Here is a 24,956-nt window from a genome sequence, read left to right as displayed (position 1 = left end):
TACTCTACTTGAGACTGACTGCCATTCAAGAAGATTAGCCTCATATTTTATGTTGAATACTATGGCTACTCCTTCTTTTCTTTGATTGTCATTGCCTGAATATAACATTTTGTATTTATTGCTCTCAGAAAGATGTCACCAGTTTTTGTCTTTTTTGTTTCTGTCACCCCTATTATGTCGATCTGGTACTTATCTAATTCCTCAGCTAGCTCCATTTCTTTGCCATTCAGGCATCTTATATTGACAGTACCGATCTTTAACTCTGGTGATATTGGGTTGGGGTATGTTTTCAGATTTGTTCCAGTAGCTGACTTTTTGCTGTTCGCCCTTGTTCCCTGGCGAAAATAACAGGGGCCTTGTTTAACTGGGTGACGCCCCAGCCGGCATGAAATTTTGTCATGTTGTACCATCATTTTTTATTTTGGTTTAATCAATAAGAATACAATTTGGTCGGCTAAATCCCAAATTGCCAGCCCATTCTCGTTTGTTCAGTATCCAGGTAGATACCCAACAGGGTGCACCAGGAGAAGGTGAGGATTGGACATTAGGTCAGAAGCCTTGGTCGGTTCTCCACATTCCTTTAAAGGCTATGTGGAGGTCTCCTTTCAGTTATACATCTTTGTCCCTTAAGCACCCCATGGAGATTGAACTCTGTGAGAGAAGTTGAATTGAAGAAAATCATTATTCAGGAATAGAAAGTCTGAAGGTGGACTTGAGGAGCAAAAACATTTAATGTTTACAGAGTTCAAGGAGTAGAGGAGAAATGAATTTGACAGAATAGATAAGGAAATTTCAAATTGAAACAAAGAAAAGTAAATATACAAAATTTGATGTTCAGCCTGCTATATTTGAGCATGCAAAAGTATTTTCATGCTCGTATATTTAAAAAATCATGCAGTTTGTAACAAGACTGTTCAGATGAATGGTACTTCTTTTAGCTGATAATTTGGGTTCTGTGAATCTAATTTTGATTATTTTAGGTGTATTTGCTTAGTTATATATCATGATTTCATGATCTCTTAGTATGCATAAATGATGTTAAAGGACAAAAGGTTTCATATTATTCATTGCTAACCATTTGTACTTGGAGTTAGGAATATGTGCAAAAAAGAAGGGATAAAACACTTAAGTATTACCAGATTACATGCAAGGAAAACAGCCTTGCTGAACAGTATTAACAGTGTCTTTACATATCTAGTCACACCTCTTCCAGGTAATCAAGCAGAATAGATGGCATGAAGATAATGCCAGGTGATTCTGGGACCTCATTTTGCTGCTTTATCTTCAAATAGAGGTTTTCATCCCACCCACAAAAGGTTGGCCATCTCTAATTCGGGACCAAATTTGTTCCAAGCCACATCAGGCTTTCAGTGTAGGATAGTAGTCCTGCCACACTGAAAGCATGATGTGGCTTTTAGTGTGGTAGGTGGTGAAAAATAGTCTATCACCAAAGACCTATATAAATATCCATGCAGCATTGTAAGTCAAAGTTTGATGGGTGCCTTTAAAGTATGGTAGTATCCTGGAAAAGTGTCCCTCACACCATTTATATATTTCACATCCATTAGAAGCACTGCAGAATTCAGCAGCTAAATTACATAAGTTATGAGAAGGATAGTAATGCAAGTTAAGATATTAAAAAAAAATGTTCAAATTTAAATGTCAGTATAGAACTTTGCACACTAAACAGCATCTGTGCACTCGGCCAAATCTCTGGTTGTGCCAGGCTGATCCATTTTTTTGCCATCAAAAATATTTTGCCATTCTTGCAGAGATCTCAATCTTTCATATAACTTCCCTTTCTCTTTTTAGATTGTTTTGGATTTTTCCATCTTGGAATACTTGAAAGAGTCTGTTCCAAGATGGATGCTTGCTATGTGGTAGTTTTCTTCTGACATTGGCAATTGTAACTTGTTTTGGTGTTAGCGTCATCGAGTGCTTTTTGCCAGAGTTCTAGCTTGATGATTACTGCAGTTTTACTGAATATTCTGGCTAACACAGAAAGCAGTGGTGTGAGTTAAGATGCTGTCTGTATGGATTTTGTCTATATCTTGGATGTAGCAGCTGAATGATTAGATCATTCAGCTGTTAGGTGTCCTTTCATTGTAAGAACAGTTCTTCTATAGCTGGTAGAAATTGCTCACCTTTTGTTGGTTTTAAGCAGCCTTTGATCTGTCTGCAATTCTGATTTAATGCTACATGGAATAAATTTATCCGTAACTGGGCATGCATACTCTGCAGGTGCAAACAGAAGAGTTGGAGTTCCCGAGTTATGAGTAATGCACTCCAATTTGTTGAGGTAAGTCTTTGTAGGAGGTTGTTCCTTTTGCAAACGTAAGCCTTTTTTCTCTGTTTTTTAAATATCAGTCCAGTCAAGAGTCACACCTAATTATGTTAGATACTTTTGGCATGTTAGGACTGTATTGTTCCTTGTAATGTTTAGTTCTCTGTCAGTTTCATGATTAAGGTTAAATAGGCTTACCTGGATTTTGATTGGATTGGCATGCAAGAAATTTTCTTTGTAGTGAACTGAAAGGTGAAAAGGCAGTTGGAATTAGACCAGAAATGCTTAAGCACTGAGGTATAAAAGCTTACTGTGGCTGCACTGCATTATTCAGAAGGCTTGGTCAGAAGGTAGAATTACAGATTAACTGAGTAAAGCCCTTAGTACCCATCCATAAAAAAGGAAATAAAACTGAATGTGAGAATTAAAGGAATCTTACCCAGTCTGTTCTCAAAGTTTCTCGTTGACAATTTTTGTTAAAAAAAAAATTAACAAAAATTGTCAAAGAGAAACTTAGAGAACAGGCTGGGTTCCTTACAATTGCTTTCATAGGTGTGAGGTAACAGTATACACTATCTTCACTGTTATTTATCTATATGGATCACATGAAGAAAACTTGCATTAAACCAGCTATCAAAATTAGATATTAATCGGCCTCTTTATGCAGTTGTTATACTTCTAAATTAATCCAGTACAGGTTTGCAGGATTAAATAATTTAACTTCTGTAACAAATATAACATGAAAATCAGCAATAAAAATGTCAAACTACAAAAATAGGCAGGAACATAGAAAACTTCAACTGCATTCTGAATGGTGAATCTATAGAACAATTAAAATATTTCAGCTATTTAGCACAGTTTTTAGTGAAATTTCAAATTAAATATAGAAATTGATAACAGAATGAGCAAAGCTGGTGTGGTAGGGAGCCAGTTGAATAAAGTTTTATGGAATAAGAGAGAAATTAGTCACAACATTTAACTAGCAGTATACAAGTGAGTGTTCAAGCCAGTTTTAACTTTCAGATCTGAGAGCTAGCTTAGAAGTAAAACAGTTAGTCAAAGACTAGAAACCACAGATAAGAAAGTTCTGATAACAGTTAGTGAACAGTTGGCATCAGTGGCAGAATCATATTAAAAATGATGATTTTTAAGAAGGAACTTGACATAGTTAACAGGGAATGTATGAGCAGAGCTAATCTCAGGTGGGCACTTAAATTGAATGTGAGAAGAAAGATTAGTAAAGCAGGTATTTGATTCCAAGATGACAGTAAAAAGATCCAATGTAGGACCAAGATTTTGGTGGATCGATGCAGTTAGAAATGCCTTAAAAGATCAAAATATAAGAGCTGACAATATTGGAGTCTTAACAGATAAGACTGATTTGAAGGAAAATTGTCAATGGAAGTTTAGTAATATATGAAAAGTTTATATTATTACTATCATGCTATCCTGTACACTCCTTGAGGGTATATATCAGGAATTTAATTACAGGAAACTGCTAGGGTTTTTAGAGATAGTGACAGTTTATCTTCCTCACTATCCCTAAAAACTTGGCAGTTTATCATTAGTCAGAGGCGGGTTACAATAGCCAGATCTACGATAAGCCAAACCACTTGCATCAGGATAAATTGGTTGGTCGTTGAAATAAACCATAAAAAGAAAAGGCAAGTATGCTTCCCTTACTGTAGTCCCCCCCCCCTTTTTTTTTTTTTTTTTTTTTTTTCCTGCACTACTGACTTTTTTTGCCAGATAGTCACAAAGTACTATTCATTATTCAACAATAGCAAAAGGCATGGGTTTGTAGTCCTTGATAATGTGATAAACTTTGCTGAAGTGAATTGTGGGATAGTGTTGGCAGCAGTGAAGTCAACCATCTTAAGAAGTCATGTCATCTTAAGCTTCCTCTCAAATCCATCTTTGACATGCTGTATGAAATTCAAGATTTATGATTTGCAACATCTGCCAGGTGTTTAAAGCTAAACTTTACTGGAATAAAATACTTCTTGAATCAAGGGTTGTGTGTTGAGGATCATCCTTTCATACAGTTTGTAGAGATTATAGAGTAAAGAAATAAACCTATTCACACCATACAAAAGAGGATACCTGCTCAATAGTTAAACATGGCTTGCCACAACCTATATGTAATCTATCATTTCTCGGACCCTTCAATTATCAGAACAGCAAGCTCTGATAATTGTTGCATTGGTGCTCTATAGAGAAGTCAGTTGACAAGCAGAGGTTGGTTAATTGAAGGGTTGTTGTTTTGAAGGTCGAATAAATGGGTTACTTTATACGGTAGAGAAGGCTGAATTGTCTGGAATGAACTGTTTTCTACTTAATCAGACTAAGTAGAAAACAGCTCATTTGAGACACTCCAGCCTTCTCTACCATATAGTTTGTTGCCTCACACTTGACTCAGTATAGCAAACTCATAGGAACCACTAGAACATTATTTGTTATAGTAGATAGTTTGCCATAATAAGTAGTGTTTATAATAGCATTGTGCCTATGGGACTTCAGTGGGGACATTTCAGTAGTTTGTTAGTGAACAAATTTGTTTTAATAGTGTTTGCTATAATGAGAGTGCCAAATGTTTTGATAATGTTTCCATGATCAATTATCCAGTCTTATATTATTTTATCTTGACATTAATTTTATAATAAAAATACTTTCATTGTTCAAATTTTATAATCTCTTAATTTCTTTCAGTGTGCAATGTTATCACCAACTTTCAAAGTTAGAGATTTCACTATTTCTGATGCTCAGCCTTTTCCTATTCAAGTATTGTGGAATGCAAATAAAGGTGAAGAAGGGTAAGTAAAAATTATTTCTATAATTGAAGTTTAAATACAATATGCAGTCATTTCTAAATGAATCTAATCTTCAAATAACTGAACTCTAGTTGACCATTGGATAACCAAGAGATTACTGTATTGTATAAAAATTATTCTGTGTTTCAGCATTCTTTTTTCACCATCCTGCAAGAACCACAATTTTCCTAGAGACATGTCAAAGGTATGCATCTGACCCTAAGTCTATGAAGCTCAGTCAATGGCAGTTTAGTTGTAAAGATCTAAGTTTAAATCGTGTTTAGGGTGTGAACATTTATAAGATTCACGCAGTCTCTTTATAAGGGCCTTTTGACTAAAGGTGAGTTAGCTAGTCTCATACATAGGTTTCCTTTCTAAAACCATTGTTTTAGGGAGAACTTCCACTAGTGATTTAAGTTTCTAACATGTTCCCTCTCTTTTTTGCCCATCAACTAATTTTTGTAAGTCACAAATCTTCATTCTATCCCTAGGGAGCTTTTGTAGACCCATCACCATCTTGGTCACCTCTCTCTCATCCCTCTCCCACTTCCTCATTCCTAAGAGCCAGATATGCACAGTAGTTCAGACGTGGCCATATCAAACCTTAGGAGGAGGTCACACAAAATTCTTATGCTGTCAGTGTTTACCAAGCAGGTGATCAAATAAACTATTTCTCCACTTTTGCAATACACTGCAAATACACTGTCTGAACTTTAATTTGGTGTAATACCAAATCTGTCAGTGTAATACATAGCTTATGTCTCATCCTAAAATTATCCTCCACATTACCAACCATTAGCCTTTGCTTGCACTATCTGCCTGTTTAAATCATCCTACAGGTACTCTACATCACCTTCATTCATTATTGTCCTACCCAGTTTTGAATCATTGACAAACAAGTGGATGTTTCATTTCAAATCATTTTCTGTATCTATTAATATACAGATTAAATAGAAGCAGCTCACGTACAGTCCTGTGGCACATGGATTCTCCTACTACAGTAGGAGATCCACTCTTTGTGGATCCAGCAGCTACCTCTTATCCACATCACCAGATTCATCTCCATTAGCTCCAATTCATATAATAATTGTGTGTTGTATCCTGTCAGATGATTTGGTAAAGTCCAGCAGTATTGCAGTGTAACCATTTTCTTTCTCAGACTCAATAGTCACTTTATTATAGAAAGTGAGTAAATTACTAAGGCAAAACTTCATTCATAAAACTGTTTCCAACCCCTCCCCCCACACTGAGTATGGTATTTCTACCACCCATTCCTGAATTCTGCTTTTGCTTACACCTCAACCATCACTCTGTAAATACTGATTGGTCTATAATCTGCTTCCTTCATTCTTGGGCCTCCAAACAATGTAACAGTGTTTGCCCACTTTCCACTCTCCCTTGGGATTACCAGAGCTGAGATTTATCAGCTTGTCACAGGACTACATTAACCTCGCACATTATAATACACTAGCCATTATCCTGCCTAATCCTATGGCACAGACATTATTCACATTAAGATTCTTAGTATCCTAAGCATCTTGAATTTGTTAACCTCTGTACAATCTTTGTAAAGTGATTACTCAGTAATTCAACTATTTCTTCTACTTCTGTCATTTCCCCATGAACATTCATTGTTATACTTTCATGGCCATTCTTTCTTTCATGTGGGGAATGAACTGTTTTTAATTTCCTTTAGCCTTCTGAGCTAATTTTCTTGTACTTTTTGCCTTCCTTAACATGCTGGTTAACTCTCATTGTGTTTTTATGCTCTGTACTGCTCGTAAGTATGCTGATTACCTCTTATACCTTCCATTTCTTTTGATTATATAGTCTAATATTGCTTCCTTGTATGTGTGTATATATATATCTTGACATTTTCTATGCACTGCTAACATTGTTCTCTTGCAGACTGTTATGCTATGGTATTGCTTTAAGCTTCCTCTTTCTTCTTAAGTTTGTCATAATCACCTGCTCTGTAGTTTAACATATCCCTTTGGTACTGAAAATGCCATGTTTGGCAACCTCCAGATTAAGACTGGGTTAAGAAATTTTCAGTAATTTTCTAAATAGCTGTATAAATTTTGATGCTTTCTCTCCATGTGACCTTTCCTTCTTTCTAAGTTCTCATAGCTTATATGCTCAACAGCAATTACTTGCCCTGCACTTGTCGTGCTACTTTGCAATGAATGCCATCCACATCACCCTGTTTTAAACCTCCTCATCCCAACCTATTCTAGCAAATAGGTATATTTTGTTCTGTTGACCTCTGCTCTCACATCTGTCTCCCTGCTGAACTTTTCTTTTTGATGCAATTAATCTTCTGCTGGCCATTTGCTCTCTCCTGAAAATACTATACATCCTATCCCTATATCATTCTCCTTAAACCAAGTCTACTACCTGTCACTTTTGGGCAAACTGAAGTAATCAAGTAACTCCTCTCCCTTATTCCACGTGCTTCTCTCATTAGTAATTATTAATTACAGTATCTCCTTGGATCCACAACTACCTTAATACTGACCTATTATTAAGGTATTGTCATGATAAGTATGTTTTTTTTTTGTTTTGTTTTTTTCAAGCAGAAAACTAATGTAATTAAACAATAACTAACACTGCGTCGTAAAGAAGTAAAAATTATGCATAAGTAGCTGAAATGTTTTACTTGTTCCGCAGGTTCTCCATTCACAACACAGTTGACATTTTCAACAATTCTACCCATTTTCATTGTCTTTCTCTTTTTAATGCTGACCTATGCCATATTTTTTACAACAGTTATTCAATTTAGTCAGTGAATCTTGCAAACTTATAGCGGATTTATTTAGAAGTATAACATCGTCCGCATAAAGCAAAGAGCTGACATTAACATCTCCAATTCTGATATCATGTTTAATACCACTTTCCTTCATAATGTGATCCATATAGATAATGAATAACAGAGGGGATAATGTACATCCTTGTCTCACACCAGAGTTAACATTAAACCATCTCCATGTACTTCCTTCATTTCTAACTGCTGACTTTCAACTCAAATAAAGACCAAGTATTGCTTGATATAATGCCCCATTGACACCATATAACTGTAGCGTATTGAATAGCTTCTCTCTTGGTACCTTGTCATATGCCTTTTCCAGATCGACAAAACTTAAATACAGATCTTTGTTATATTCCCATGCTTTCTCAACTATTTGTCATAAAGTGAAGATCTGATCCTGACAGCCTCTATTTGGCCTGAATCCAGCTTGTTTTTCACCAAGCTTTTCTTCCACAATTCTTCTCAACCGTTTCTCAAGTATACTTGCATATATCTTACCAGGAACACTCATTAGGGAAATACCTCTGTAATTCTCGCATTCAGTTTTATTTCCCTTTTTATATATGGGTACTATGAGAGCTCTACTCCAATCATCAGGAATTCGTCCCTCTATCCAGGCTTTCTGAACTATGCAGTGCAGCCACTGTAAGACTTTTATACCACCATGCTTCAGTCATTTCTGGTCGAATATCATCTACTCCTGCTGCCTTTCCATATTTCAAGCCTTTGATGGCTTTTTCTACTTCAAGTATGGATATGTATTCCTGACTATATGCCTGTTGAGTGTTTTTCTTTTTATCACTGTGCTATCACTGCTTGTTTCATTTAGCAATTTTTCGAAGTAATTACTCCATACTTCAAGGATATCTTTTTCTCCTGTTTTCATGTCACCTTTATCATCTCTAACTCAATTTACAATTTCTACTAGTTTTACACAGTGTTTAGCTTTCTTACATGTGTCTCTGTAATCTCTAAGAGCACAAGCTGACTTATTTGCCAGGAACTTTTGATATGCTTTCTTCTTTTTCTTCACTACCTCTTTAACTTTCTGTGTCCACCATGGAGTTCTGATTTTTCTATTTCAGACAATCTCACCACATGCCTCTCAGGCTGAATCAATCAGGGTTTTCTTCAAGGGTTGCCACTGAATCTCCAAGGTTTGGTTCCTGTTCTCAAACTCTTTCATTTTTTCTTCAATAATCTTTGTGTATTTTAGTCTACAGTTCACATCTGAGAGCTGCTCAACTTTTATTCGCTTTAAAACTTTCTTACATGTTATTCCTTTTAATATGAAATTCAATTTTATCCTGCTCAAGACTAAATAGTGATCGCTTCCAATTTCAAATCCTCTGTACACTCTAGTGTCATGCACCAGAGAGAAAACATCACTATCAACAATAACATAGTCAATGAGACGTTTCTTATTCCTTGCCTCTTCTCTCCATGTGAATTTGTGCAGATTTTTATGTTGGAACATGGTGCTAGTAATAACCAGTCCATGTCCTGAGCAGAAATCCAACAGGTATTTGCCATTATTATTAGCTTTGCTCTTTTCTCTAAATTTTCCCAAAATATTTTTGTGTGTCTGACAATCATTTCCTACTCTGCTATTTAGATCCCCAATAAGGATCAACTTTTCCTTTTTCATTGTGTCAGTTGCTTTTTTTAAAGCCTCAAAAAATTCCTCCACTTCTTCCTTAGTAGAACCTTCTGTGGGAACATAGGCACAAATAAGTCTCATTGTCCAGTTCCCCATTCTCATATCTGCCCACATCACTCTACTTGAGACTGCCTGCCATTCAAGATTAGCCTCGTATTTTGTGTTGAATACTATGGCTACTCCTTCTTTTCCTTGACTGTCATTGCCTGAATGTAACATTTTGTATTTATTGTTCAGAAAGATGTCACCAGTTATTGTCTTTTTTGTTTCAGTCACCCCTATTATGTTGATCTGGTACTTATCTAATTTCTCAGCTAGCTCCATTTCTTTGCCATTCAGGCTTCTTATGTTGATAGTACCGATCTTTAACTTGGGTGATGTTGAGTTGGGGTGTGCTTTCAGATTTGTTCCAGTAGCTGAATTTTCTCTGTTCGCCCTGGTTCCCTGGTGAAAACAACGGGGATTTTGTTTAACCAGGTGACGCCCCAGCCGGCATGAAATTTTGTCTTGTCGTACCATCATTTTTTATTTTGGTTTAACCAATAAGAATACAATTTGGTCGGCTAAATCCCAAATTGCCAGCCCATCCTCGTTTGTTCATTATCCAGGTAGATACCCAACAGGGTGCATCATGAGAAGGTGAGGATTGGACATTAGGTCAGAAGCCCTGGTCGGTTCTCCACATTCCTTTAAAGGCTATGTGGAGGTCTCCTCTCAGTTATATAGCTTTGACCCTTAAGCACCTACTGAGATGGCAAACTACTTGTTCTGGATTTTCATTTTTATTCCATACTCTACTAGTTCTTTGTCTAACATTATTGTTTGTATTTGTGCTTTATGTATGGTTCCTGAGTATCCTTTTCATTCTGTGGTCACTATAAGATTTCACATCATTTTCTTTATTTACTGACCTCAACTACAGTTTTTGCATGTTATTTTCCACTTTTAATGCAAAATATGAATAAATTTTATGCAGTATTTTCTAAAGAATTACTTCCAACTGCTGTATATTATGAACATTTGTGAAGAAATTTTAAAATAGCATTGGTTCTATGGCACTCAGACTTTTGATGTCTAAGCAAGAAATAAAACAGTTTCTGTTGGTTCCCATAAAATCAATAGAACAATAATTCATTATAGCTCAATTTGTTTATAAAAATGTATGCTATAGTGATGTCTACTGTGTTGACTTACACCCTCTGTCCAAAAAGAAACCAAACTTTTCGAAAACAGAAGAAACTAGTAGCGTGACCTGTTGTATCTTTTTGTTGTCGAAAGCTTCCTTAGTGTTCTGTCAACTGTTTATGACATTTGTTTCATTAGAAGCCGAGTTATAGTGCCAAGAGTGACAGTGTGTTTTGACGAACGGTCGAAAAATGAGTTTCAAACAGAGAGCTGCGATTGACTTGAAAATATTCACTATCTTGTTATTACTTGCTTTCACAAATATACTCAAATATACTCTTAAGCTTGATAGTGATTGGTTTTTCTTGGTGCATGGCTTAGCATGCTTAACATCCTGAGTGGGGATGGATGTTTGTGGTTGTCTATGAAAGTACTAGTGGTGGTGTTAGTGTAAATGATGATGGTAGTTGTGGTTTTGTAGTTGGTGGGTTGAGTGTTGGAGATGGAGAGTTGTAGAGTAGATGCCCTCCCTCGATGAGTGTTTGGACTCCTTGGAGGTGTCATATAATAATAATAATTGACATTCTTTTTTTTAGTGTACTAGCATTAAAAATTTCTGATCCAGATACACTATCTGATATAAATCTCTCTTCCCCCCCCCCATAATAGTGGATATTGCTATACATGTCACAACCATGACTCATAAGGTACAAAGAGAAGCACATGGTCTTGCAGTCTTCATAGACAAACATTAGTAAAATAGGCCATAGAGAAGAGCTCAGTAACTTTTGATGTGGCACTATCACAGGATGCAACCTTTGGAATAAAATTGGAGAATATTCTGCCTGATGTGGCTGCCCCCATTCAACCATGAGTGATGTTATTGTGAAGTGTTAAATGCCTAGGAGCAACATAGCCTTACTTGGTAAGCTGCATGAAATCAGACTGGGACTGCTGAGTACTGAAACACATGACACGAAAAAAAATTGTCTATCTTCAGCTGAAACGCTAGAGTTCTGAAATACTAATCCCACAACTCTTTCATACCACCATAAAAACATGGGTTTTCATGGCTGGCTGCAAGGGTAACACATGCATCAGATGCTAGGTGCCAACCAACTCTAAAGCAGCAGAGACAATGTTCTCTCAAGTGGTGAATTATGCTTCACTATCTGGCAATACAATTGAAGAATCTGGATTTGGCAGATGCCAGAACACTACCTGCTCAAATGTGTTGTGAAGGTTGTTAAGTTTGAAGGAGGCATCATAGTCTGGGGCTGTTCTTCATGGTTTAGGCTGGGCCCCCTTAGTTTCTAGTAATGGGGAATCTTAATGCTGCAACTATAATGACATTCTAGGCAATTCTGTGCTTCCAACTTTATGGCAATAGTTCAGTGAAGGCTCTTTCATGTATCAACACAACAATGCTCCATCCACAAATTGAGCTCTGTGCAGGAATGGTTTGATGGGATGGATGTTGAACTTGACTGGCCTGCACAAAGCCCTGATCTCAACCCCATCAAACACTTGTGGTATGAATTGAAATGCCAATTGTTAGCAATGACAAATCACCTGACATCACTAACCAGCTTCAGTAATACTCTTCTGGAAGAAAGAAAGAGAATTATCATAGTAATGTACTAAAATCTAATGGAAAGTCTTCTTAGGGTGAACCAAACTCCATATTAATGCCTTTCATGATCACCTTTGTGAGGGTATATATCATCTGGTTACTGCTGTAATATATGTGACAGACATTGATGTGGGAACAGAAGTTGGATGAAGTAGAGGTTTTCTTAGGATATTGCAGAATCTCAGTGTAAGTACAGCTGTGGGATTAGATGGGATATCAGCTTGGGTTTTGTAAGAATGTGTAAGTGAACTAACTGGGGAAAACCTCTGAGTAGACGCTTTAATTTAAGCCACAGCTCTGGTAGAGGGCAAAATAATTCCCTTACATAAGGGAGGTTCTAACGCTGCAGTAGCAAATTATAGACTGATCAGTATCTCAGGCATGTGGGTAAAAATACTAGAAAAATTGATCAGAAAGAGAATTCAAGAATGGATGGATAAGAATATGATACTGTGTCAGAGGAGCTTGCAGGACTATTTCATTAGGCCGTTAGTATGGGCAAAAGATAACGGGTGTCAGTTTAATGTGAAGAAATGTAAAGTTACGCATTTTTAGGATAAATAGATTACAAGCTGTGTACCACATTGATGGAACTGTACTCAAGAAAATGGATGAAACTAGAGATTTAGTGTTGTGGTAGGCAGAGAGTTAAAATTTAGCATACATATTGCTAAGGTTGCTAAAGTATCTTATTCAATAGCCAAGTGATCTCATAAGATCACTTGGCTATTGAACAGTACACTAACAAGTATATGAGGAAGTTGTTCCACTTTATAAGGCCTTGATACATTCACATCTGGATTACTGTGCCCAGGTGTGGTCTCCTGGGTTTCTTGGGGATGAGAAGTGGTGGAGAGGTTTCAGAGACAAGCAGCCAAGTTGGTGAGTGGTTTGTGGATGTGTGAATTGCAGAAGTTGTTGAGATATCAACAGCTTCTGCAATTAAGTTGCTTAAAAGGTTTTGTAGGATTGATGCAGGGGAAATGTATCAGCACTTAGTTAGAGGAGCCAGAACAAGTCATCTCTAGAAGTTGAATAAAAGTGTGGTTAGTAGAGGTGTGCGAGGACTAGTTTTTTTTTGCTTGGAGAGTTGTGAATGAGTGGAATGGGCTGCCAGAGTCAGTTGTGGGTGCTTTATTTGTTAACGGGTTCAAGGAGCGGTATGAAAGATTGTATGAATAGTTTGGGTCTCCAGTAATGAGTATTCGGAATCCATGATGGTGTCCATACAATAATAATAATATTAGAGTGAGAGTTCAGATGAGCAGGTATCTGGATATTTTTGATCATAGTGTGTATCTAATATATTCTTTTAGTATTGTCACCATGACAGATATTTTCTTTGTCACAATTGACAAACATATATCTGTGTGACTGCATTGCCTTTGCAAATGCTGTTGCTTATAATTATTTCCATGTGCATTTAAACAAGACTGGTTTGTTTTAAGAAAATAAGTTGACTTTTAATAAGAACAGGAATTTTATTAGACTTTAGTGTCTCTTTTTAGGAAAAGTATTCTTGGTGATTTAAGTTTCATAATTATTTCTTTTAGGAAAATGGAAGTCTTTCCACGTTATCATCAAATTCCATTTTCCAAGATGCTGACCTTTTACAGGAATGAGCCATTCTCTCTTGAAGCTCGTTATGTTGATGTTGCGGACATTCCATTTCCAGATTCTTTTATTGGTTGGTAATTATTTATAATTTTCCTTAATTGATAAATATTATTCAAACATTTCAATCATAATTTAAATATGACATTCCTTTATTAAATCATCTTTAAAATGTAAACTTTCCAAAAGCAATTATAGAAACTGCAACTGAATCCAGTCACCACGTGCATTAAAACTTGCATCTCATAGATTCATCATCATCAAATTCCTGCCATGTATCCACAAGGGATGTATATGATAGTACTAAATGAAAAATTTACATCATTATTAACTTCCTATCTACAATTTTCCTCCATATCTGTCTGTTACTTGTCAAGACTCCAACATTATCAGATCTTATATTTCAATCTTCTAAGGAACTTTCTACTGTATCAATCCACCCATATCTTGGTTTTGCTTTGGGTAATTTTCCTGCCAACCTGGCAGAGAACACTTGTTTTGGTAATCTTTCCTTGCCCATGCTGTTTAAGTGACCATACCACCTGATATTAGCTCTGCTAACACATTCCTGGATGCTGACAAGGTCAAGTTCTCTCCTAATATCCTCATTTTTAATATGATATTGCCATTGATGCCATCTGTTCGTGCCCCTAATCTTTCTCAGGACTCATATCTGCTGTCTCTAGTATTTGTCAAGTGTTTTACTTCTGACCCAGCTCTCAGATCCATAAGTTAAAACTGGTTTGAACACTGTCTTGTATACAGCTAATTTAGTGTTCCGACTAATTTCTCACTAATTCCATATGAATTTATTCAATCGACTTCCTAGCATGCCAGATTTGTTGATTCTGTTGTCTATTTCCATATTTAATTTACCATCTTCAGTAAAAATCATGCATAAGTAGCTGAAATGTTTTACTTGTTCCACAGGTTCTCCGTTCACAACGCAGTTGATATTTTCAATGATTCTGCCTATTTTCAATGTCTTTGTCTTGTTATTGCTGACCTTCGTACCATATCTATTACAACAGTTATTCAATTTAGTCAGGGAATCTTGCAGACTTGTAGCGGATTTATTTAGAAGCATAACATCTTCCGCATAAAGCAAAGAGCTGACATTAATATCTCCAATTTTGATATCATGTTTAATACCACTTTCCTTCATAACGTGACCCATATAGACAATAAATAACAGAGGGGATAATGTACATTCTTGTCTGACACCAGATTTTACATCAAACTATCTTCCTGTACTTCAATTCTAACTGCTGACTCACAACTCAAATAAAGACTAAGTATTGCTTGATATAATGCCCCATTGACACCATATCACTGTAGTGTTTTTGAATAGCTTCTCTCTTGGCACCTTGTCATATGTCTTTTCCAGAGCTACAAAACTTAAATACAGATCTTTGTTATATTCCCATGCTTTCTCTACTATTTGTCATAAAGTGATGATCTGATCCTGACAGCCTCTATTTGGCCTGAATCCAGCTTGTTCTTCCACAGTTCTTCTCAACCATTTCTCAAGTATACTTGCATAAATCTTACCAGGAACACTCAGTAGGGAAATACCTTTGCAATTTTAAATTCTGTTTTATTATCCTTTTTATATATGGGTACTATGAGAGCTCTACTCCAATCATCAGGAATTCGTCCCTCTGTCCAGGCTTTCTGAACTATGCAGTGCAGCCACTATAAGACTTTTATGCCTCCATACTTCAGCATTTCTGGTCAAATATTTACTCCTGCTGCCTTTCCATATTTCAAGCTTTTGATGTCTTTTTCTACTTCAAGTATGGATATGTATTCCTGACTATATGCCTGTTGAGTGTTTTTTATCACTGTGCTATCACTGCTTGTTTCATTTAGCAATTTTTCGAAGAAATTACTACATACTTCAAGGTTATCTTTTTCTCCTGTTTTCATGTCATATTTATCATCTCTAATTTCTTTTACAGTTTCCTACATTCCTGAACTTCTTCAACAACCTCCAGCATATCTTGCCACCTTCTTGATATTTATTTTCAATGTTCTTACTAAAATCTTCCCATGACTTTTGTTTAGCTGGTTTTACACAGTGTTTAGCATTCTTACATTTGTCTCTGTAATCTCTAAGAGCACAAGCTGACTTATTTGCCAGGAACTTTTGATATGCTTTCTTCTTTTCCTTCACTGCCTCTTTAACTTCCTGTGTCCACCATGGAGTTCTAATTTTTATAATACAAAATACAAAATAATGGTACAACAGGACAAAATTTCATGCTGGCTGGGGCATCACCCGGTTAAACAGGGACCCCAGTTGCTTTTCTCAGGGAACCACGGGAAACAGCGAAAAGTCAGCTACTGGAACAAATCTGAAAACTCACCCCAACTCAACATCACCGGGGTTAAAGATCGGTACTATCAACATAAGAAGCCTGAATGGCAAAGAAATCGAGCTAGCTGTTGAATTAGATAAGTACCAGGTCAACATAATAGGGGTGACTGAAACAAAAAAGACAGAAACTGGTGAGATCTTTCTGAGCAATAAATACAAAATGTTATATTCAGGCAATAACAGTCAAGGAAAAGGAGTAGCCATAGTATTCAACACAAAATACAAGGCTAATCTTCTTGAATGGCATGCAGTCTCAAGTAGAGTTATGTGGGCAAATATCAGAATGGTGAATTGGACAATGAGACTAATTTGTCCCTGTGGCCCCCACAGAAGGTTCTACTAAGGTAGAAGTGGAAGAATTTTTTGATGCTTTAAGAGAAAGCAACTCACACAATGAAAAAGGAAAAGTTGGTCCTTGTTAGGAATCTAAATAGCAGAGTAGGAAATGATTTTCAGACATAAAAAAATATTTTGGGAAAATTTGGAGAAAAGAGCAAAGCTAATAATAATGGCAAATACCTGTTGGATTTCTGCTCAGGACATGGACTGGTTATTACTAGCACCATGTTCCAACATAAAAATGTGCAAAAATTCACATGGAGAGGGAATAAGAAAAGTCTCATTGACTATGTTATTGTTGATAGTGATGTTTTCTCCCTGATGCAAGACACTAGAGTGTACAGAGGATTTGAAATTGGAAGCGATCACTATTTAGTCTTGAGCAGGATAAAATTGAATTTCATATTGAAAGGAATAACATGTAAGAAAGTTTTAAAGTGAATAAAAGTTGAGCAACTCTCAGATGTGAACTGTAGACTAAAATACACAAAGATTATTGAAGAAAAAATGAAAGAGTTTGAGAACAGAAACCAAACCTTGGAGATTCAGTGGCAACCCTTGAAGAAAACCTTGATTGATTCAGCCTGAGAGGAGGCATGTGGTGAGATTGTCTGAAATAGAAAAATCAGAACCCCCCCATGGTGGACACAGGAAGTTAAGGAGGCAGTGAAGAAAAAGAAGAAAGCATATCAAAAGTTCCTGGCAAATAAGTCAGCTTGTGCTCTTAGAGATTACAGAGACAAATGTAAGAAAGCTAAACACTGTAAAACTAGTAGAAATTGTAAATGGAGTTAGAGATGATAAAGGTTACATGAAAACGGGAGAAAAAGGTATCCTTGAAGTATGGAGTAATTACTTCAAAAAATTGCTAAATGAAACAAGCAGTGATAGCACAGTGATTAAAAAAAAAAAAAAACTCGACAGGCATATTGTCAGGAATACATATCTATACTTGAAGTAGAAAAAGCCATCAAAGGCTTGAAATATGGAAAGGCAGCAGGAGTAGATGATATTCGACCAGAAATGCCTGAAGTATGGTGGTTTAAAAGTCTTACAGTAGCTGCACTGCATTGTTCAGAAAGCATGGACTGGGGACCTAATGATTGAAGTAGATCTCTAATAGTACCCATATACAAAAAGGGAAATAAAACTGAATGTGAGAATTACAGAGGTATTTCCCTACTGAATGTTCCTGGCAAGATTTATGTGAGTATACTTGAGAAACGGTTGAGAAGAATTGTGGAAGAACAAGCTGGATTCAGGCCAAATAGAGGCTGTCAGGATCAGATCTTTACTTTACGACAAATAGTTGAGGAAGCATGGGAATATAATAAAGATCTGTATTTAAGTTTTGTCGATCTGTAAAAGGCATATGACAAGGTACCAAGAGAGAAGCTATTCAACACTACAGTTATATGGTGTCAATGGGGCATTATATCAATCAATACTTAGTCTTGATTGATTTGAGTTGTAAGTCAGCAGTTAGAATTGAAGGAAGTGCAGGAATATGGTTTAATGTTAAATCTGGTGTGAGACAAGGATGTACATTATCCCCTCTGTTATTCATTATCTATATGGATCACATTATGAAGGAAAGTGGTATTAAACATGATATCAGAATTGGAGATGTTAATGCCAACTCATTGCTTTATGCGGGCGATGTTATACTTCTAAATAAATCTGCTATAAGTTTGCAAGATTCCCTGACTAAATTGAATAATTGTTATAATAGATGTGGTATGAAGGTCATCAATAAAAAGACAATGAAAATAGGTAGAATCATTGAAAATGTCAACTGTGTTGTGAATGGAGAACTTGTGGAACAAGTAAAAAAATTTAGGTATGGATTTAGGCACCCTTTTAGTGAAGACGGTAAATTAAATATGGAAATCTGAGATCCATAAATTAAAATTGGCTTGAACAGTTTTGTATACAGCTGGTTTTGACTAATTTCTTTTACTCCATGTAAATTTGGCTAGTTCACTGTCCACTATACTAGCTTTGCTTATTGTGTTATCAACTTCCATATTTGATTTGGCATCTATATTAACAATTGTTCCTGAAGAGTTGAAATGTTTTACTTGTAGTGTCTCCATTCAGGATACGGTTGGTTTTCAATATTCCTAACTATTTTAGTTTCTTTTTATTGCTGATTTTCATACCAAATTTGTTATAGCAGTTGTGCAATTTGGTTAAGAAATCCTATAAACTTGTATTGGATTTAAGAATATAATGTCATCTAAATTATACAGTACACCCACTGTAAAACATTTATAGCTACATATTTGAGTATTTCCGGTCATTTATCATCTGTTACAGCTGTTTTTGCATTTTTGACATGTTTGTGAAGGCTTTTTCTGCCTCAGATTCATACGTACTCCTGAATACACTCTTTTTGAATATTTACTGCAGCAATTCTGTCACCTTTTCGTTCACTTAAGCGTTTCGAAGTAATTACTAATTACGAGTAAGCCTCCTTGTTTAATTTCCACATCACCAAACTTCTGAAATATATTATCTTCAGTTTTTGTCATCTTTATCATCTGATTCCTTTTGCACTACTCAGTATCCTATTTTTAATATTTTTCAATACGCTCCAGAACATTTTGCATCCTTTTGTTTATATACAGCTTACTATTCTTATGATTTTTGATTTAGCTATTTTTTTACCTATTGCTTTGCTTTCTTATATATATTTTTTTCTTTATGTTCTTTCTGAGCACACATTGGTCTACCTGCTGAGAACTTTGTTTTCTTCTTTTCCAGGAAACTTCTAGAATCCACTATGGAGTGCCTATTTTTTTCCCTCCTTTCAAGCAACTTCACCACTTCCTTCTCTGGCTGAATCAATTTATTTCAGCGTGACGGTCTTCAAAGTTTGATTTCTTGTTTTAAGTGCTTCCTTTTTTTTTTGAATAATATTTGTATCTGGTAATACCTCACATAACCAGGTTTCAAAAAACTGGTTTTCACTATAATGCAGTTTATAATTACTATAAAATGCAGTACAGTACATTTATTGTAATTTCATCAGAAAGGCAATAATCTTGATTATATTTTACATCAATAATTATTCAGTGCATTTTTGGAATGCTTACACTGAAACCTATTATAATTAATGCTCTGTTCTATGTGGTTTCAGTTGGAACTTATTTTTTTGCCCACATCAACCACACTGTTTTAGGATATTGCTGTACTTGGGTCTCCTCTGCAGAACTGAAATCTGCTCAACTGATTATTTTTAAAACTTTTGTATATTTTTCTTTTCAGTATTAAATTTGTTTTTTTTTCTTCTGAAAACTAAATGATGATCATTTCATATTTCAAATCCCTTTTAGTGTTCTTGAACCAGCAAGAAAATATTGCTAACACCAGAAATGCATGAGACTTTTCTTCTTTCCATTTGAGTTTGTGCACATCTGTATGTTAGAACATAGTATTAATAATGAGTAAAGAATCTACTGGATTTCCTGACAAAAATCCAGAAGATATTTACCATTATAAGTTTTGGTCTTTTCTTCAAATATTTCCCAAAAACATTCTTATCTAGTATTAATTTCTTGCTTGTTCAATCCTTAAGATTTTTTTTTTTTTTGTCAGATGCCTCCTCTGAGGTTTGAAACATTGCTTCTTCCAAGATGAACCTGTTATGGGACTGTACGTACGAGTAAGCCTCCTTGTTTAATTTCCACATCACTACTTGAAGTCTCCTGCCATTCAAGATTTATTTTTGTATTTAGTATTGAATGATGTTGCTACCCCTTCCTTTCTATAATCCTTGTGTGAATATCTTTTAACCAGTTATTTAAAATAATCTCACTTGTTTTTGTCTCTTTGTCTGCTGGTTCAATTTTTCTTTTGGATGCTTATTGTGTTAATAGTTCCTGTCTTGTATTCTGATGTTCAGCAGGAGTTTTTTGTAGTAGCTTACTCTTCGCTGTTTGTCTTGATTCTCTCAGAGTCTTGTTTAATGGGTGACAACCCACCACCACCATGACATTGTCATCTTGTACTATTACTTTCTTTTAGTGTTAAGCCAATTCAGAATAGTCTAATCAGTTAAATCCCAAACTGCCAGCATATCCTCATTCATTCAGAATTATGGTAGGCATTTATTTGTAGGATGAACCATGAGAAATCGAGGATAGATCATAATGTCAGAAATCCCAGTTTGTTATCTGCATTCCTTAAATGAATATATGAAGATCTCCCAGTTATCTAACTTTGACTCCCAGTTATCTAACTTAAGCAGTTCCCTTATTTATTTTAATGTAAAATTTCCACATTAAAATGAATTTGTTTATTAAGAAATTAGAAAAATACCATTTCTCTAAATTGTAATACTTCATCCTCTTGTGTATGAAAGAAAGACCATTTGAAGTGAGTATTCATAATCTCAAAGAACAAAAATTATGTAAAATATTAATGTTTAGCATGAATCTCATTTCAAAGTGTTTATATACAGTGGACTTCAACTGTGTAGGGCCATTAATTTAAATGGCCCTACAGTTGAAAACAACAGGCAAAATCTATTTGCCAATTGTGCATAATATAGAAAGATGGGTCACAAGCTTTGAATATACAATAATTAGAGCAGGGCTCTTACTGTTCCAATTTTATAAAAAAAAAAATAAATAAATAAATAAATAAAACAGTGTGAGAATTACAGAGGAACTTCCTTATCGAGTATTTTAAGAATAGATTGCATATGTAGAAAAAAATGAAAAGCAAGCTGGATTTAGGCCAAATTTCAGTACCACGACCATACTATTTCCTGCAAAAGATGGGAAATAATAGGAATAAAGTAAAGAAAAAGCATTGGTTTAACCCCTTAACATACAACGACGTCTATGATACGTCTTTTATTTATTGCACCAAAATTGATTTTGAATTTTGGTTTCACATATAAATACAACAGAATATAGATGCTAGACAATTTTGTGCCTATTTTCTCTCAGCTGAGAAAAGTTGCCAACAGCGTGTATCGGCTATTTCATTTGCATTTGCACAAATTCATCATTATTTTTCAAATAATGATGAATTTGATCCAGCAATTTGATCCCTTGCCCAAAACTCGCCCAAAAAATTGGCAGAAAAATGGCCGCTTTCTGATTTTTAATTGGTACGTTAAGAGGTTAACTACCACTTACTGTATACTCATCATCATCAAATTCCTAACATATACCCTCATGGGGTGTACAGGATCTTATGATAGTAATACATGAAAGTTACATCATTACTAACTTCCTATTTACAATTTTTCTCCAAATCAATCTGTTACCTGTCAAGACTCCAACATTATTAGATCTTATATTTCTGTCTTCTAAGGCACATTTTACTGTATCAATTTATTTCGTATAATTGTAAGTTCAATTGATGGGTAGAGCCTCTGTTACTAATGGCTCACAAAAAAAGTTAAGCAAGTTTGAGCATGGTTAGTAGTTGGAAGGAGATCGATCGTTCAATGCTGTTGGCACACACTCCCTCAATGAGTCTTTGGACCCTCTGGAGGTGTCACATAATAATGATATTTATGGTAAATAGAGTTGACCCTTGAACAACATGGGTTTGAACTATGCTGGTCCACTTATACAAGGATTTCTATAAATATATTGAAAAAATTTTTTGCCAGCCTAGTTGGCCAAGTGGTTAGCGTATCCGCTCTCCAGCCAAAAGGCTGCGGGTTCGAATCCTGCCGTGGGCATGGATGTTTGTGATTGTCTGTGAAAGTACTACTAGTGGTGGTCAGTGGCAGTAGATAGAGTTGATGTAGATGATGAGGATAGTTGTGGTTGGTGGAGATAAAGAGTTGTAGAGTAGATGCCCTCCCTCGATGAGTCTTTGGACTTCCTGGAGGTGCGACATAATAATAATAATAAATTTTTAGCGAAGATGGCAAATTAAAAGTCGAAATAGATAATGTTGTGAGGTGCACTGATAGCCGACTAAATTTATAAAAGAACAAGAAGGTCAAGAGCAAGTTAGTGTGTGGTTGTATACATGTTAGTTTAAACCAGTTCAAACTAGTGTTAAGCATTCTGGCATTCTTTTAATTAGAGAAGGAAAATATGTAGCGCAAATCCATGATTTAATCTTTACATCACAAATTGCTTGCACATTGTTCTTTGTGAATACATTGATCTCTTAACCTTTGCATTGGCCTTTTTCTCTCAAACTAGGTGTTTTAATCTGCAACTCAAAATCAAACCATAGAACTGTCACTGTTTGGGGCCAGGAACACAAGATAGCTATCTAGCTGTAGTGTACTGTCATTATCCATATCTATAAGTCATCAGTAGAGATGAATTTTATATATGACAAAAGATAGATATAAGCTACTTACTAATTTCCAAAAGTTGGCAGAGTTCTGCCTTGTGGAATGAAAGGGTATTAGAGAATTTTTAATTATATTTATTTAGATGCTTGTATTCCATTAGTATTATTCACCTAGCATAGCTAGTTGTCATCTTTAAATAAACTAATGGAGAATGTGATGTCACTGAGAAGTATTACACTGTTTCTATTTAGGATTCAACGGGTTTTCTGAAATCTAACAATCTGCCATATAACAATATGAACTGTCAGTTCTCTGTACTTTTCTCAGTCAGCACATGCTGCATCAGAAAAAAAGTAGCATGGGCATTGTTTTGTCCTGTACTCCAAAAGTTTTTATCTGAAATAATTTGAAATGGTATTGTGAGAACAACAGATCTTAAAGCCTCAGAATTTTTTCCTTAGTGTGCATGCAAAAATTTCATGGATCACTGCTGTTTTTGGAAATACCCTATCAGGTGATGTGTGATACTTCTTGGTAAGATGTTTTCATAGCATGTATCAGTGAAAGATATGATGGACTGTAATTTTGTAATGGTTATGATTCTGGTTCTTCTTTTTAAAATCTGTTACAGATCTCTGTTTGCGCTCCACTTTGCTGTCCTAATGGTACACTTCTACCTAGGTTAATGTGAAGTGTGAAAAAGCATGTAATTTTATAGTATGTTTTCTGTCTTAGGAAGGCACAGAAAAGGAATTTTTTTTTATAAGTCTGCTCTGAGAAACTATATTTTTTCTCTTAATGAAACTGAGAATTTCCTCTAGACAGAATAACCTTCCTGATCAAGAAATCCCAAATAACTAAGACTGCATTTTGGTTATAATTCTTATTATATGTAAAGTATGTAGGCATGATTTGCTGTCACCTTCCCACAAACTTTGTAAATCTCACTTGACCAGTATGAGCTGGTACCACTAATTCAAACATATAACACTTAAAATTTTAAGTTGCCTATTATACTTATTCCGGCCTGGTTGGCCGAGTGGGTAGCATATCCGCTCTCCAGCCAAAAGGCTGTGGGTTTGAATCCCACCATGGGCATGGATGTTTGTAATTGTCTGTGGAAGTTGCCAGTGGTGGTCGGCTGTAGATGGCGTTAGCGTAGTTGTGATCGGTTGGTGATTGAGTCTTCGAGACGGAGTTGTAGAGCTGGTGCCCTCCCTCCGATGAGTCTTTGGACCTCCTGGAGGTATCAAATGATAATAATACTTTTCATACCCCCAATGGTTCATAAGAGCAAGATCTGTTTCTTCTAGATACCTCTGGCTTGTGCACCTATTTCTGCTTCCCTCCAGCTCTCCGAACCAACCATTTTTCTTTCCTTTTCTGTAATTGTCTGTTGGATTAATTTAGGCCTTTCCTTTTTCCTTCTGGAATTCATATCAAATCACTTAGAATCTCCCTGCTGTCCATTCTCACTCATGTCCAATCATTTCCTTTTGCATTTTTTTAAAATTTCAATGCCGATACTTTTTTGCTTAGTTTATTTATATAATTCACTGTTATATGTTGGGGCCAAAGTATTTTCAATATTTTATGCAAACATTTTGGTTGAAAACTTTAATTTACCTTCTTGTTTTTTCCATGTCTGATCCATATAATAATACAGCCTTACTGTTGCTATTAAAGATCTTTATATTTTAGTTCTTTTTCAGTGAATATTTATATACTTTTCAGTTCCACTTTTAGCATCAATATTAGCTCCGAGGTATGTAAAATTTTTAACTTCTATTGCATGTTGATAGATTGCAATTTCTTTATGGCATTTGCTGTTCATTTTAAGAACTTTTTATTAGTCATTTGTCAAAATTGGTAATGTTAATCCTAGCTCTTTACTTTATGCAGATGATGTTATACCTCTGAATAAATCCATTACAAGCCTACAAGATTCCCTGACTAAACTGAATAACTATTGTAATAAATTTGGTATGAAAATCAGCAATAAAAAAGACAATAAAAAAATAGGCA

The 24,956-nt window shown here is 35.5% G+C and overlaps 1 protein-coding gene across 1 annotated transcript in view; it reads left to right on the top strand.

Moving 5' to 3' along the window:
* Window positions 1-24,956, top strand: part of LOC150105699 (97 kDa heat shock protein-like) — a 207,079-nt gene that overhangs the window by 92,595 nt on the left and 89,528 nt on the right. Inside the window, exons 9-10 of the mRNA XM_090395021.1 lie at window positions 4,994-5,097; window positions 13,875-14,008. Of these exons, the coding sequence (XP_090251147.1) occupies window positions 4,994-5,097; window positions 13,875-14,008 (238 nt within the window). The remainder of the gene's footprint in view (window positions 1-4,993; window positions 5,098-13,874; window positions 14,009-24,956) is intronic.

The sequence above is a fragment of the Typopeltis vanoorti genome, chromosome 6 (assembly GCF_054136105.1).
Source record: "Typopeltis vanoorti isolate ZY-2024b chromosome 6, IOZ_Tvanoo_1.0, whole genome shotgun sequence".
In the NCBI taxonomy this organism is placed as follows: Eukaryota; Metazoa; Arthropoda; class Arachnida; order Uropygi; family Thelyphonidae; genus Typopeltis; species Typopeltis vanoorti.
This window is presented reverse-complemented; position numbering and strand designations above follow the sequence as displayed.